Source organism: Colobus angolensis, unplaced genomic scaffold, assembly GCF_000951035.1.
Source record: "Colobus angolensis palliatus isolate OR3802 unplaced genomic scaffold, Cang.pa_1.0 Scaffold11, whole genome shotgun sequence".
Lineage (NCBI taxonomy): Eukaryota > Metazoa > Chordata > Mammalia > Primates > Cercopithecidae > Colobus > Colobus angolensis.
In genome coordinates, this window is record NW_012112030.1 from 2,849,445 (window position 1) to 2,865,123 (window position 15,679).

Sequence of the window (15,679 nt, forward strand, 5' to 3'; positions counted from 1 at the left end):
AAAAAAAAAAAAAAAGAAAAAAAAAAGAAATTGTGATATATATATCACAATTTATATCTATATCTATGTATACACCACGGAATACTACTCAGCCATAAAAATGGAATGAAATAATGGCATTCACAGCAACCTGGATGGAATTGCAGACCATTATTCTAAGTGAAGTAACTCAGGAATGGAAAACCAAACATTGTATGTTCTCACTCATAAGTGGGAACTAAGCTATGAAGATGCAAAGGTATAGGAATGATATAATGGAGAATAGAGCAGCAGATCCTGACAAGGAGGATTCAACCATCACAGCGCTTGAGCTCTGCTAAGGGAAAAACTGCCTCCTCTAGGGGGTCCCTGAACTCCATGACTTCTGACTAGGAGAGAACTCCCAACAGGGGTTGACAGACCCCTCATACAAGAGAGCTCAGGCTGGCATCAGGCCGGTGCCCTCTGGGACAAAGCTTCTAGAGGAAAGAGCAGGCAGCAATATTTTTCCTGCACCCTCTGTTGGTGATAACCAGGCAAATAGGGTCTGGAGTAGAGCCCAAGCAAACTGCAGCAGACCTGGAGAAAAGGGGCATGACTGATAGAAGAAAAAACTAACAAACAAAAAGCAATAACATCAACATCAACGAAAGAACGTCCACACAGAAACCCCATCCAAAAGTCTTCAGCCACAAAGATCTAAGGTAGATTAACCCATGAAGATGAGGAAAAACCAGTGCATAAATGCTGAAAATTCCCAAAACCAGAATACCTCTTCTCCAAATGATTGCAACTCCTCTCCAGCAAGGGCATAAATGAGTTTGTATATATGTATTATACACACATGTATATAAACGTATATACATATGTATATACATACATAGAATGAGTTTGATGAACTGACAGAAGGAGGCTTCAGAAGGTGGGTAATAAACTCCTCTGAGCTAAAGGAGCGTGTTCTAACCTAATTCAAGGAAGCTAAGAACCTTGAAAAAATGTTAAAGAACTACTAACTAGAATAATCAGTTTAGAGAAGAACATAAATGACCCGATGAGGCTGAAAAACACAGCACAAGAACTTCGTGAAGCAAATACAAGTATCAATAGCCAACTTGATCAAGCAGAAGAGAGGATATCAGAGATTGAAGATCAGCTTAATGAAATAAAGCGTGAAGACAAGATTAGAGAAAAAATATTAAAAAGGAATGAACAAAGTCTCAAAGAAATGTGGGACTATGTGAAAAGACCAAACCTATGATTGATTAGTGTACCTGAAAGTGATGAGGAGAAAGGAACCAAGTTGGAAAACACTCTTTGGGATATTATCCAGGAGAATGTCCCCAACCTAGCAAGACAGGCTGAAATTCAAATTCAGAAAATACAGAGAACACCACAAAGATACACCTTAAGAAGAGCAACCCCAAGATACATAATCGTCAGATTCCAAAGGTTGAAACTAATGAAAAACTGTTAAGGGCAGCCAGAGAGAAAGGTCGGGTTACCCAAAAAGGGAAGCCCATTAGACTAATAGCAGATCTCTCTGCAGAAACCCTACAAGCCCAAAGAGATTGGGGGCCAATATTCAACATTCTTAAAGAAAAGAATTTTCATTGCAGAATTTCATATTCAGCACAACTAAGTTTCATAGATGAAAGAGAAACAAAATCCTTTACAGACAAGCACCAGACCTGCCTTACAAGAGCTCCTGAAGGAAGCAATAAATATGGAAAGGAAAACCCAGTACCAGCCACTGCAAAAACACACAAAAATATAAAGACCAATGACACTATGAAGAAACTGCATCAACTAATGTGCAAAATAACCAGCTAGCATCATGATGACAGGATCAAATTCACACATAACAATATTAACCTTAAATGTAAATGGGCTAAATGCCCCAATTAACAGACACAGGCTGGCAAATTGGATAGGGTCAAGACCCATTGGTGTGCTATATTCAAGAGACAAATCTCATGTGCAAAGACATACATCAGCTCAAAATAAAGGGATGGAGAAATATTTACCAAGCAAATGGAAAGCCAAAAAAAAAGCAGGGGTTGCAATCCTAGTCTCTGATAGAAAGACTTTAAACCAACAAAGATCAAAAAAGACAAAGAAAGGCATTACATAATGGTAAAGGGAATAATGCAATAAGTAGAGCTATCATATATATAAGAATATATATAAAAATATATAAATATACACATATGTATATATACACATACACATGTATATATAAGATCCAAATAAGCTGAATTAGAAATAAAATATGCTATATACATACATGTATATACATATATTCATACATATATGCATATCCATATACATATGTATAGACATGTATATCCATATACATGTATGTATATACATATGTGTATACATATGTGTTACGGACATGCATATATATGTATTATACACATGTATAATACATGTGTACATGTATAATGCATGCATACATAGATATACGTATATGTGTATGTATATATACTGTGTGTAATACATATATGTAAACATATATACATATATACATACATGTATGTATATGTGTATATTGGATAGAGTCATACATATGTGTATGTATATATGTATATACATGCGTGTATGTATATATGTATATACATGCGTGTATGTATATGTGTATGTATATATGTATATGTATATACATATACATGTGTATAATACATATATGTATATATGTATATATGCATGTGCATGTGTGTATATGTATGTACATATATATTCATGTGTACATATATACATGTATATATTTTTATATATACATATATGTGTGTGTGTGTATATATATACAGGTGCACCCAATACAGGAGCACCAGATTCATAAAACCAGTTCTTAGAGACCTACAAAGAGACTTAGACTTCAACACAATAATAGTGGGAGACTTTAACACCCCACTTTCAACATTAGAAAGATCAACGAGACAGAAAATTAACAAGGACATTCAAGAGTTCAACTCAGCTCTGGGCCAAGGAAACCTAATAGATATCTACAAAACTCTCCACAGCAAATCAACAGAATATACATTTTTCTCAGCACCACATAGCACTTATTCTAAAATCAATCTCATAATTGGAAGTAAAACATTCCTCAGCAAATGCAAAAGAATGGAAATCATAACAAACAGTCCCTCAGGCCACAGTGCAATCAAATTAGAACTCAGAATTAAGAAACACACTCAAAACCACATAACTACATGGAAGCTGAACAACCTGCTTCTGAATGACTACTAAGTAAATAACAACATTAAGGCAGAAATAATGCAGTTCATTGAAACCAATGAGAACAAAGAGACAATGTAGCAGAATCTCTGGGACACAGCTAACACAGTGTTAAGAGGGAACTTTATAGCATTAATCGACATCAGAAAGCAGGAATGATCTAAAATTGACACTCCGACATCACAATTAAAAGAACTAGAGAAGGAGAGCAAACACATTTAGAAGCTAGCAAAAGAGAAGAAATAACTAAGATAAGAGCAAAACTGAAAGAGATAGAGACACAAAAAAAAAACCTTCAAAAAACAATCAACCCAGGAGCTGGTTTTTTGAAAAGATTAACAAAATAGATAAACTGCTAGCCAGACTAATGAGAAAGAAAAGAGAGAAGAATCAAATAGACACAATAAAAATGATAAAGGGGATATCGCCACTGATCCCACAGAAATACAAACTACCATCAGAGAACTCTATATCCACCTCTACACAAATAAGCTAGAAAATCTAGAAGAAATGGATAAATTCTTGAACACATACATCCTCCCAAGACTAAACCAGAAAGAAGTTGAATCCCTGAATAGACCAATACCAAATTCTGAAAAAGAGACCCTAATTAATAGCTTACCAACCCAAAAAAGCCCAGGACCAGAGGATTCACAGCCAAACTCTGCTAGAGGTACAAAGAGGATTTGGTACCATTCCTTCTGAAACAATTCCAAACAATAGAAAAAGAGACACTCCTCCCTAACTCAATTTTATGAGGCCAGCATTATCCTGATTCCAAAACCTGGGAGAGACACAACAAAAAAAAGTAAATTTCAGGTCAATATCCCTGATGAACATCAACGCAAAAATCCTCAATAAAATACTGGCAAACTGAATCCAGCGGCACACAAAAAAGTTTATTCACCACGATCAAATTGGCTTCATCCCTGGGATGCCAGGCTGGTTCAACATACACAAATCAATAAATGTAATCCATTACATAAACAGAACCAATGACAGAAACCACATGAGTACCTCAAAAGATGCAGAAAAGGTATTTGATACAATTCAACACCGCTTCATGGTAAACAAAACAACAACAACAAAAAAACTCTCAATAAACTAGGTATTGATGGAAGACAGCTCAAAATAATAAGAGCTATTTATGACAAACCTATAGCCAATATACTGAATGGGCAAAAGCTGAAAGCATCCCCTTTGGAAACCAGCACAAGACAAGGATGCCCTCTCTCACCCCTCCTATTCAACATAGTACTGAAAGTTCTGGCCAGGGCAATCAGGCAAGAGAAAGAAATAAAGCGTATTCAAATAGGAAGAGAGGAAGTCAAATGGTCTTTGTTTGCAGATGACATGATGTATATTTAGAAAACCCCATGTCTCAGCCCAAAATCTCCTTAAACTGATAAGCAACGTCAGCAAAGTCTCAGGATACAAAATCGATGTGTAAAAATCACAAGCATACGTATACAACAATAATAGACAAGTGGAGAGCCAAATCATGAGTGAACTCCCATTCACAATTGCTACAAAAATAATAAAATACCTAGGAATACAACTTACAAGGGACATGAAGGACCTCTTCAAGGAGTACTACAAACTGCTGCTCAAAGAAAGCAGAGAGGATACAAACAAATGGAAAAACATTCAATGCTCATGGATAAAATGTTCAATACTGTGAAAATGGTCATACTGCCCAAAGTAATTTATAGATTCAATGCTATTCCCATCAAGCTACCATTGACTTTCTTTACAGAACTAGAAAAAACTACTTTAAATTGCATATGGAACCATAAAAGAGCCCGTATAGCCAAGACAATTCTAAGGAAAAAGAACAAAGCTGAAGGCATCATGCTACCTAACTTCAAAACTACACTACAAGGCAATAACCAAACCAGCATGGTACTGGTACCAAAACAGAAATGTAGACCAATGGAACAGAACAGAGGCCTCGGAAATAACACCACACATTTACAACCATCTGATCTTTGACAAACCTGACAAAAACAAGCAATGGGTAAAGGATTCCCTGTTTAATAAATGATGCTGGGAAAACTGGCTAGCCATATGCGGAAAAACTGAAACTGGAACCCTTCCTTACACTTTATACAAAAATTAACTCAAGATGGATTAAAGACTTAAATGTAAGACCTAAAATCATAAACAATCCTAGAAGAAAATCTAGGCAATACGATTCAGGATATAGTCATGTGCAAAGGCTTTATGACTCAAACACAAAAGCAATGGCAACAAAAGCCAAAATTGACAAATAGGATCTAATTAAACTACAGAGGTTCTGCTCTGCAAAAGAAACTATCATCAGAGTGAACAGGCAACCTACAGAAGAGGAGAAAATTTTTGCAATCTGTCCATCTGATAAAGGGCTAATATCCAGAATCTACAAGGAACTTAAACAAGTTTACAAGAAAAAAGCAAACAACCCCATCAAAAAGTGGGCGAAGGATGCAAACAGACACTTCTCAAAAGAAGACATTTATGCAACCAACAAACATATAAAAAAAAGCTCATCATCACTGGTCATCAGAGAAATGCAAACCAAAACCACAGTGAGATACATCTCACACCAGTTGGAATGGCGATCATTAAAAACTCTGGAAACAACAGATGCTGGCGAGGATGTAGAGATGTAAATTAGTTCAACAATTGTGGAAGACTGCGGCGATTCCTCAAGGGTCTAGAACTAGAAATACCATTTGACCCAGCAACCCCATTACTAGGTAAATACCCAAAGATTATAAATCATTCTACTATAAAAACATACGCACACACATGTTTATTGCAGTACTATTTACAAAAGCAAAGACTTGGAACCAACCCAAATGCCCATCAATAATAGACTGGATAAAGGAAATGTGGCACATATACACCATGGATTACTATGCAGCCATAAAAAAGAATGAGTTCATGTTCTTTGCAGGGACATGGATGAAGCTGGAAACCATCATTCTCACCAAATTAACACAAGAACAGAAAACCAACCACCACATGTTCTCACTCATAAGTGGGAGCTGAACAATGAGAACAGATGAACACATGGAGGGGAACATCAGACACTTGGGCATGTCTGGGAATGGGGGGCAAGGGGAGGGAGAGCATTAGGACAAATACCGAAAGCATGTGGGGCTTAAAACCTAGATGACAGATTGATAGGTCAGCCAACCACCATGGCACATGTATATCTATGTAACAAATCTGCATGTTCCCCACACATATCCCAGAACTTAAAGTAAAAATAAATAAATAAATAGGACTTTGGGGACTTAGGGGAAAGGGTGGGAGGTTGGTAAAGGATAAAACTACGCAGTGGATTCAGTGTATACTGCTTAGGTGATGGGTGCATCAAAATCTGAGAAATCACTACTAAAGAACTTATTCATGTAACCAAACACCACCTATTCCCCCAAAATCGGGTTGATAGGTGCAGCAAACTGCCATGCACATGTATACCCATGTAACAAACCTGCATGTTCTGTACATGTGTACCAGAACTTAAAGTAAACAATAAATAAATAAACAAAAAGACAGAGTGGTTGAATGGATTAAGAAAAAACATGCTCCAAATATATGCTGCTTACAAGGGACTCACTTCTTTAGTTTTAGGACACACATAGGCTGAAAATAGAGATGAAAAAACATATTTCATGTAAATGGCAACCAAAGGTAAGCCAGAGCATCTATGCTTATATCTGACAAAATAGATTTAAGTCCAAAATTGTAAAGAGACAAAGAAGTCCATTATATAATGATAAGGGGTTAATTCATCAAGAGGATATAACAAGAAAAAATATATATGAGCCCCTGTCAAAGCACCTAAACATGTAAAGCAAATATTAAGAGACTGAAAGGGAGAAATAGACAGTAATACATAATAGTAGGGATTTTAATACTCCATTTTCAAAAATGGACAGATAATTCAAACAGAAAATCAATAAGGAAATAGTGGACTTGAACAACACTATAGACTAAAGGAACCTAACAGACACATATGTAACATTCCATCTAAAGTAGCAGAATATAGCTTCTTTTAAAGGGTGCACATATCATGCTCCAGGACAGATCATATTTTAGGCCACAAAACAAGTCTAAACAAATTTAACAAGATTAATATAATGTCAAGTATCACGTATGGCTACAATGGTTTAGAAACTGGAAATAGTAACAGAGGAGAGTTGAGAAATTCACAAATATGTGGAAATTAAATATTATACTCTTGTACAGTCAATAGGTCAAAGAAGTAATTAAAAGAGAAATCAAAAAGCATCTTAAGACAAACAAAAATAGGCCGGGCGCGGTGGCTCAAGCCTGTAATCCCAGCACTTTGGGAGGCCGAGACGGGTGGATCACGAGGTCAGGAGATCGAGATCATCCTGGCTAACACGGTGAAACCCCGTCTCTACTAAAAAATACAAAAAAGCTAGCCGGACGTGGTGGCAGCACCTGTAGTCCCAGCTACTCGGGAGGCTGAGGCAGGAGAATGGCGTGAACCCGGAAGGCGGAGCTTGCAGTGAGCTGAGATCCGGCCACTGTGCTCCAGCCTGGGCGACAGAGCGAGACTCTGTCTCAAAAAAAAAAAGACAAACAAAAATAGAAACAAAACATGCCAGAACTTATGAAACGAAGAAAAAGCAGTTCTAAGAGGGAAGTTCAGTGATAAACACCTATGTTAAGAAAAAAAGAAAGATCTCAAACAACCAAACTTTACAACTCAAGGAACAAGAAAAAGAAGAACAAGTTATGCTTGAAGTCAACAGAAGAAAAGAAATAATAAATGTTAGAGAATAAATCTATGAGACTATAAAAACAAAAATTTTAACAAAACTAAGAGCTTTTTTAAAAAAAAAACAAAATTGACAGACTTAGCTAGACTGTGAAAAAAGAGGAAAGTCAAATAAATGAAATAAATGAAAGAGAAAACATTATAACTGACACCACAGAAACACAATCATAAAATATTACTAAAACAATTATTAAAAATGAATTGTATAATCTAGAAGAAATAGTTACATTCCTAGAAACATACAATCTACAAAGACTGATTCAAAAATAAACAGAAAATCTGAGAAGACCAATAATAAATAAGGAGATTGAATCAGTAATCAACAGTCTTCACATAAGAAAAAGCCCAGGACCTGATAATGTTACAAGTGAATTCGATCGAACATTTAAAGAAGAATCAATGCCAATAGTTCTTAAAGTCTTCCAAAAAATCAAAGAGGAGGAAATACTTACAAACTCATTTGAAGAGGTCAGCATTACCCTGAGACCAAAGTCAGACAAGGACACCATAAGAAAAGGAAACTACAAATATCTTTTATAAAAACGGCTGCAAAAATCTTCAAAAAATACTAGCAACTGGCAAACCAAATTCAACCACATATTAATAGGATCACTAGCCATAATTAAGTGGGATTTATCCCTGAGATGCAACAACAGTTCAACATATAGAAAATAATAAATAGAATACATCATATTAATAGAATGAAAGATAAAAATCATATTATCATCTCAATTGATACAGAAAAAAACATTTGAAAACGTTTTCAAAGAAATTGAAAACGTTTTCAAAGAATGTTGAAAACAAATTCAACACTCTTTCATGATAAAAATTCTCCCTGGGCAACAGAGCGAGACTCTGTCTCAAACAAGCAAACAAACAAACAAAACTCTCTCAACAAATTAGGTACAAAAGAAATGTACTTCAATGTAATAGATACCAGATAGAGCAAGCCCACAGCTAACATTATATTCAGTGGTGAAAGCTAAAAAGTTTTTCTCTAAGATTAGTAACAAGACAAGGATACTCAACCACTTCCATTCAATATAGTACTGAAAGTCCTCACCAGAGCAATCAGGCAAGAGAAATAAAAGGCATTCAAATTGCAAAAGAAGAAAGAAGGTTATCTATGTTTTCAGATGACTTGACCTTATATACAGTAAACTGTAGAGATTTAAAAAAAAAATGCTTGAACTAATAAATAAATTCAGTAAATTTGCAGGATACAGAAAATATTGTTTAAAGCAGCTGCATTTCTTTTTCTTTTTCTTTTTTTCTTTTTTTTTTTTTTGAGACAGAGTCTTGTTCTGTTGCCCAGGCTGGAGTGCAATGGCATGATCTTAGCTCACTGCCTCCCAGGTTCAAGCAATTCTCCTGCCTCAGCCTCCCAAGTAGCTGGAATTACAGGCATGTGCCACCAGGCCTGGCTAATTTTTGTATTTTTAGTAGAGATGGGGTTTCACCATGTTGGTCAGGCTGCTCTGGAACTCCTGATCTCAAGTGATCTGCCCGCCTCGGCCTCCCAAAGTATTGGGATTACATGCGTGAGCAACAGTGCTGGGCCTAAAAAGTTGCATTTCTATATACTGACAACAAACTGCCTGGAAAAAAAATTGAGAAAACAATTCCATTTTAAGGGCATCACAAAGAATAAAATACCTGGGAGTAAATTTAACTAAGGAGGTGAAATATCTGTATTCCGAAAACCAGAAGTCATTGATAAAAATCATGGAACGATATCCCATGTTTATGGATTAAAAGAATTAATATTGTTAAAATGTTCATTCTACCTCAAAAGACCTACAGATACTGTACTGCATGCTTAAAAGCAGCTATGAAGGTAGGTATTATGTTAAATGTTCTTACCATCAAAAAATTAATAATAAAAGGGGTGAGAAGAAACTTTGGGAAGTGATGCATATTCTTATGGCCTTGATGGTGGTGATGGTTTCATGGGTTTACAGTTTTTCTTACACTCATCAGGTTGTATATATTAAATATGTACAGCTTTTTACATGTCAAACAAACTCATTTAAGGGCTTTAATAAAATGATAAAGGCAGGCCAGATAGCAAGAATTTGACAATGTCATACTTGCGAATGTGATTCTTGTTCAGTGAACATGACAATCCATTCCCCTCATGCAGGCATCCTTTCAAGTTATAGAGGTTTCAGACTGTCTGTATTTAATGGTGCTGGTCAATGATTAATTATAACTTACTTCCCTTGCTTCTTTTGTTCTTAGTTAAGTCTCATCAAACTTATTATACAATTATATAATAAATTTCCTATGAAGAGTGTATATTCTGACCAATTTTCAAAAACATTCTGGCCTACTTGATAGTTATATTGCTAATTGCAAAACAATAATTTGAAGCTTTGTTTATATGTCATTGTATTATAAATTTAGTAACAGATAAATTCTGCTGAATCAGATAATGTCTGGTTGCCCTTGGCAAAACTGGGTTTTTGTAACTGAAAAATCTGTAACTGAAGCCAAACACCTTTAAATAAAACTGTAAAATCCAAGACTATTTTGATTGCCAAGATATCCCCTTTATGGTTTTAACTATCATCCAGAAACTAAAATAAGGAGTAAAATTAGGAGTAGAGAATTGTATTTAGCTACATAACATAGACAATTGTACTGATAAAAAAAATTTTTTTAAGTCAATGGAATCTATTTAGTGTGAAATATACGTTCACTTTCAATGTTCTTTAGATGGCATGTATTCATACTGTTTGCCCAGTAGATTATTAGTTCCTTGAGGACAAAATATGTAACACATACCTTTTTCTTATTTTTCACAGAATCAGTCATTGTGTCTAGTACACAACAAGAAAAAGCCCTAGAAAATCATCTCTTTGTCACTTATCACTTATCTCTGTAGTTCCTTTCTCCACTCAGAGTAGTATTCTCGCACTGTAAGCCAGTATTTTCATATGATTTACCAGCTTCTGGACTAAAGCCCCCTTCCTCACTTCTTCATTCTCCCATTCAGTTGTACTGTATCAAACCTAGACTTGATTTCCCTTTGTTCTCTTTTGTTTCTAGACCTATATACCACCCTCATCATTACTACTTGCTTTCAATAGCCGTAATTTTGGCGAGAATTTGATACTCTATTTTGCACTTTGGGGGACATTTGTGGTCACTTAAATGTAGTGAAAATATAAAACTAACTTTTGCTAATTCTGCTGCTGATGTTCCTTTCACATTCAGGTAGCTGGAAGAACTAAATAAATTATGTTTGCAGACTCAAGTAATCCAATCAAACTAGTCTATAGGTGTCAATACCAATGTAAAAATATAAATAACAAATTATTTAATCTGAGTTTCTTCTACAAAAACCGACTTAAAAATATGATTATATATACAATATTGTGTTATGTGCCAAAATTGTTAAACATAATCAGAAGATATGTGTAGCAAAGTTTAATAAACAAGAAAAAACTATGTAAAATAAAGGGTATTATCTCAAATTTGAAATTGTAACTGGATACTTTTATCTTCCCCATTTTGTCATGAGGAGAAATGTTTTCTTTTTTTTTTTTTTTTTTGAGGCAGAGTCTCGCTCTGTCGCCCGGACTGGAGTGCAGTGGCCGGATCTCAGCTCACTGCAAGCTCCGCCTCCCGGGTTTACGCCATTCTCCTGCCTCAGCCTCCCGAGTAGCTGGGACTACAGGCGCCCACCACCTCGCCCGGCTAGTTTTTTTTTGTATTTTTTAGTAGAGACGGGGTTTCACCGTGTTAGCCAGGATGGTCTCGATCTCCTGACCTCGTGATCCGCCCGTCTCGGCCTCCCAAAGTGCTGGGATTACAGGCTTGAGCCACCGCGCCCGGCTGAGAAATGTTTTCAAACCATGTAACAATTAAAACACATTTTAGGTTAAATAATAGAATTCTTAGGGGCTATTATGACATTTATAAATCAAAATAAAATGTCCACTTCAGTAGGCATTACTGCAAGTTATCAAAAATGTTTTAAGAATTTCCTTGGATTTATCTTTATAGTAAATTTGTAAACCACAAAATCATATCTGTCTTAATTCCTCTAAAATCTCCCAAGATTTTATCAACTGCAAAGTCCTCAAGCACTGCTGATATGCTGATATTAAATTTATATCTCTAATTCAGACATTTCTTCTGAGAATTTCCGGTGGGAATATCCACCTACATATTTTCCAAGTACCTCAAAAATGTTCTAACACTCTTAGCATCTTGCTTTTAAATGGTACTACTAGCTACAAGGCTGTACACATAAGAAATTTGGGAAAAATTCTTACCCTTCTTTCTTTCTCACCTCTTTTTTCACTTCTCTTGGTACTATCAAAGCTGCTGTGTAATTATAACTCCAATCCATCCACTTATCTCTATCTTAACTATTTTAGCCCTAGTCAAACCACTATCATGTCTTACCTGACCTCCTTCAGGGTCTTCTTAACTCGTGTCTCTGCATCCAAACTTGGCTCTCAAAAGCTATTGTTCATTCAGTTAGTCCACATGATATTATAACAATCAAATTTTATTATGGTAATTATTTGCATAAAACCCTTCAAAGAATACCCTTGGCTATTAAAATAAAGTCTAAAACTCTTGCCATAGCTCCCCAGTCTCTGAGTACAAGCCCTCAGCTTCATCAACTATCACGCAACCTTCCTCATTAAGTTACAGCTACTCCAATGTTTTCTCTACCCTTGGAGGCCACCAAGTCCTTTCTTACTTCAGGAGAATTGGGTTTGTCCCTCTGAAATACTGTTTGTTGAAAAACTGCTTTTAAGACCTCAGATTTCAGTAACCCAATTCTAAAGACTTACATTAAGTAAGTCATCCTATTAAATAATCTGATACTAATTTGTATCTTTATTTCAAAACATTTATTGGAGTTTACAAACCTGTAGATGTTCGTAGAAGAAAAAATAGAAGAAATTAGAAGACTTTACAGAAGGTTCTAAGTACTCTTCCTGACTTTGAACTACTCCAAGACTTTAAGTTCTTTCAGATTATTATTCACTTTTTGTAAGAACTCTGTCAGCCAGTAGGAGACAGATCACTTAGAAATTAAAGAATATTGTATCTTCCTGAAATTCCAAACGTAAAAAAATGATAGGGAGGAACTGGATTTTAAGAATAGGAACAAAGACATCATATTTTCTATGCCTCTTCCACTTTCCCAAGTTTCTAATAAATTAACCAGTTAAAACATAAACATGTATAGATCACATAAAATTGCTGAAAACTATGCTAATTGTTAGGAATAAATAAGTTTAAAATAATTCCCATCCCTCTGGTATTAGCATATTTGAGAGAAGGCAAGAAATTAAATAACTAAAATGTTATTAACACATGAAGAATTAGGACAGAGTGCCATCACAGCATATGAATAGGATATGTTTACATTTGAGGAAGTCTTCCCTGAGGAAATGTTCTTTAAGATGATGTTAATGGATAACCAAATTTAGCTAAGAGAAATGAAGGAGGAAGAGTTTTTTTCTACCTAGAGGAAAAGAATGTCTCAATGTTCTGAGGTGGGATGGAAAATATCATGTACATGAAAGAACGCAACAGAGATCAAGCAGAAAAGAGGAGAGAGTAGCAACATCTTGCAGATAATAAGAAATTCCCTATATTACTTTAAGGTCAAATAAATGTGCTTCAAAAAACATCACTTCCGCTGCAGTGTGGAGAATGGATTTGAAGGTGTTTGTAACGACTGCAGAGAAGCCACTGGGGAGAGGTCGTTGCTTTCCATAGTGACTTCTTAGAGGTGGTGAGTGATTGTTGCTTGGTTTATATTGATAGCAATGAAAATGGTGAAAAGAAGCCACATTCTTCAGCTGGGTGTGGTGGCTCATGGTTGTAATCCTAGCACTTTGGGAGGCTGAGGCGGGCAGATCACAAGGTCAGGAGATCAAGACCAGCCTGGCCAATATGGTGAAACACCACCTCTGCTAAAAATACTTTAGCTGGCCATGGTGGCAGGTGCCTGTAGTCCCAGATACTCAGGAGGCTGAGACAGGAGAATAGCTGGAACCCAGGAGGCGGAGGTTGCAGTGAGCAGAGATTGTACCACTGCACTCTAGCCTGGGCAAGAAGCCACATTTTAAAATATTTAAATAGTATAATCATTTCCATCTGGTCATGTAATGAATATAGTGTGCTAACAGAGAAATGAAGGACTTAAAAGTGATCCCCTAGTTGAACAACAAGAACACATAGACACAGGGCGGGGAACATCACACACCGGGGCCCGTGCGGGGAGTGGGGGGTTGGGGGAACGATAGCATTAGGAGAAATACCTAATGCAAATGACGAGTTGATGGGTGCAGCAAACCAATATGGCACATGTATACCTATGTAACAAACCTGCACATTGTGCACATGTACCCTAGAACTTAAAGTATAAAAAAAAAAAAGTGATCCCTTAGATTTCTGACTTGAACAATCAAGTGGGAAGTAATACTATTTACTGAGCTTAGGATGATGAGTAAACAAGGATAATAAGCTTACTTTTGGAAACGTGAAGTTTCAGGTACATTTTGGACCATTCGTAGGCACACGGATATATGTATCTAGAGCTCTTAGGAGGTGTCTGGTGTGGAATTTTTGTTAAGCTAAGAAAGTAAATTGCCAAGGGAAAGAGTGTAGTGCGAGATTAGGGACTTAGTCCTGATGAAATCTAAGTTTTGGTAGCTGGAAAGAATTAGTAAAGTGGGGAAACTAGACTAAGAATGAGTGACCTCAGAGAAAGAAGGGGAAAATATGATATTATGTCAAGAAGTTATTTGAAAAAGGTTTTTAGAAAAAAGATGTGATCAGCCTATGGAATACTGCTGAGTAATCGGAAATATTAAAACTCAGAATGTGCTTTACATTTGTTAGGAAGAGCAGTTTTAGGAAGAGTGTTTAGGAAAACTCCAGAATGGAGCAATTTCAGGGGTAACAAAACTTTGTTATAACCAGAGAAAACTCTTCTCCAGAGAATGATGGACCTTCTTCTTTCCATACGTACTATTTCTAAACAAATTGTTCCTTTCTTCTACACGTCTTGGGCTCTTACCATAACAAGTTAATGTGACATCCTCATAGTGACTGCAGTCATGATTTCCCCATCCACGATGTCTGCAATTCCAGATTGCCAACTCATTCCCCTGGCATATAATGTCGTCCAGCCAAATGGGGCGCAATACAGCAGGGCTATCAACAACTCCAGAAGAAATAAAAGAAGATGGACATCCTAGTTGCCTGCACACCACGGCAGCAGTATTCAAGTTCCACCCATCATCACATATAGTCCCCCACCTTTCTCGGAATTTCACCTCCACTCTCCCTGAACAGGAGCTGTTTCCATCCACTAGCCTCAAACCCAGATTGGCTTCACCTATGAGAAAGACAAGCAGACATATGAAAAATTGATTCAATTTTGAACCTGAAATAAAATCAAAAGGATTCTTAGAAGATAGCCCTGTTATGAATGAAGTTACCAAAAATAAAATAAAAAAAACCTAACTGAAAATACTTATAGGAGGGGTAGGTGAGACTTTTCTAAACACAAATACACAAGCAAACACACAAAAATCCTAGGTGAAAAAATCAATCATTAGCATGATATTCTTTATCGTTTTGCTTTAATTTTATACCTCATTTTTCAGAAAATATTTGTTCTGT

The 15,679-nt window shown here is 36.1% G+C and overlaps 1 protein-coding gene across 2 annotated transcripts in view; it reads right to left on the reverse strand.

The window, feature by feature from the left end:
• Positions 1 to 15,679, reverse strand: part of CD163L1 (CD163 molecule-like 1) — an 83,861-nt gene that overhangs the window by 58,246 nt on the left and 9,936 nt on the right. For both annotated transcript variants that reach the window (XM_011952574.1, XM_011952564.1), the window contains exon 4: positions 15,072 to 15,392. In XM_011952574.1, coding sequence (XP_011807964.1) covers positions 15,072 to 15,392 — 321 coding nt within the window. The remainder of the gene's footprint in view (positions 1 to 15,071; positions 15,393 to 15,679) is intronic.